Below are 1852 nucleotides of genomic sequence, written 5' to 3' on the forward strand. Positions count from 1 at the left end.
GCAAATGGCCCGCGGGCCGGACTTTGGACATGCCTGGTTTAAGACAACCTGTCTTAAACAATGAGAGTTCTTAAATTGAATGACTAGCAAATAAATAAATAAAGCCTGATCCCATATTCACAACATGCTTTCATGATAGAAGCAGAAACTATATTATTGTCATTAGGTTAAAATACATGATTTGTGTAGTGGTTGATCTGTGAATGCTGATGCATGCCTATAAGTTGCATAACTAACCTATGCCAACAACGTTCTTGATTTCACTATAGTGCATACAAAGAGAAAATTTCCTGTATGGAAAATCATCCCAAAGATCTAGAGGAACAGGATAACCAACAGATAAAATGCCAGGCTGGATAATACCTGCTTCTAAATGCAAATGTGAACACCTATCCTATATAAGTTGTCATGCATAGTATTAGTTGCCCTTTGCATCTAAATATTAGCTTACTGAATTGATAACTGATAATCAGTCAATCAATCAAGTTATTGTCCATTTCCAAATAGGCTTTATTTTATAGTTTAATGAAGAGAAGGACGAGGGGGGACATGATAGCAGTGTTCCAATATCTCAGGGGTTGCCACAAAGAAGAGGGAGTCAAGCTATTCTCTAAAGCACCTGAAGGCAAGACAAGAAGCAATGGATGGAAACTAATCAAAGAGAGAAGCAACCTAGAACTAAGGAGAAATTTCCTGACAGTTAGAATAATTAATCAGTGGAACAATCTGCCTCCAGAAGCTGTGAATGCTCCAACACTGAACGTTTTTAAGAAGAGACTGGACAACTATTTGTCTGAAATGGTATAGGGTTGTACTAGAATATCTCAAAGGTCCTTTCCAACTATTATTATTATTATTGTTGTTGTTATTATTATTATTATTATTAACAATCACCAAGTAAATCAGTTCCAGGTAAATTAATATACAAATTATTGTTATCGTGTTGTATTTCATATGCTGTGCAATAATTCTACATATCTTTTCCATTACATATATATATATATATAAGCTTGGACATACAAACTACATATAAATGGATAAATTAGAAGGCACCTTGATTTAAGAATCACAACTACATAAAGGAAAAAAGAATATGATGGAGAAAAAATAAAGTTCATTTCTTACATGTATCCATTGGAAGCAACCAAATCAGCAATATATCTAGTATTTGGGAGTTGCCATCCAAATATATCATGAATCACAATTACAGCTGCATCGGTCTGGAAAGAGGGCTTCTTTACATAGGCCTTAATATGCTCAATTGATACTTCTTGTCCAAGAGGTTGATAATCAAACACATCTCCAAGGTCACATGGACAAAATTTAGGCTTATCTGCCATCTGTAAAATGTAAAGGAACATCTGGGAGACAATTCTTTAGCGTGTCTATAGATGCTATTCTCTGCAGATGACGGGTGCATGCATATATTCTGTAATTTACAGATTTAAAAATGGAACTACACATATGTCCTGAGACAGATCATTACACTAATTTACCAATAATTTAATAGCTACAGTAATGTATTTAGAATTAAACATCCAAACCAAACCAAACATCCAAAACCTGATTTATTTTTCAATTGTGTCTTACTATCATCTTTGAGTCACATGGGATTATGGTAATACAAGATATATGTTGAGTGTCTTAATGAGAAAGAGACAGACAAGATTTATCATTTCTGGATATTGTGTGAAGAAAATTTAAGTGAAGGATGCCACAATCGGTAGGATTTGTTTTTTAAAAAATAGCTTTATTTGTTAGAAATGCAGATAGAAGTAAGCTGAGTTTTGTGAAGGTTAATGTTACTTGACTAAACTATATAGAGAGGTAGAGGTAGAGAAATGTGATCACC

The 1852-nt window shown here is 33.9% G+C and overlaps 1 protein-coding gene across 1 annotated transcript in view; it reads right to left on the bottom strand.

Moving 5' to 3' along the window:
• The window catches only part of LOC107292208 (carboxymethylenebutenolidase homolog), an 8784-nt gene extending 7444 nt beyond the window's left edge, over nt 1-1340 (bottom strand). The window contains exon 1 of the mRNA XM_015821279.1: nt 1126-1340. Coding sequence (XP_015676765.1) covers nt 1126-1340 — 215 coding nt within the window. The remainder of the gene's footprint in view (nt 1-1125) is intronic.
• Nucleotides 1341-1852: the final 512 nt, after the last annotated feature.

Source organism: Protobothrops mucrosquamatus, unplaced genomic scaffold (assembly GCF_001527695.2).
Source record: "Protobothrops mucrosquamatus isolate PMUCROS unplaced genomic scaffold, P.Mucros_1.0 scaffold1295, whole genome shotgun sequence".
Classification (NCBI taxonomy): Eukaryota; Metazoa; Chordata; class Lepidosauria; order Squamata; family Viperidae; genus Protobothrops; species Protobothrops mucrosquamatus.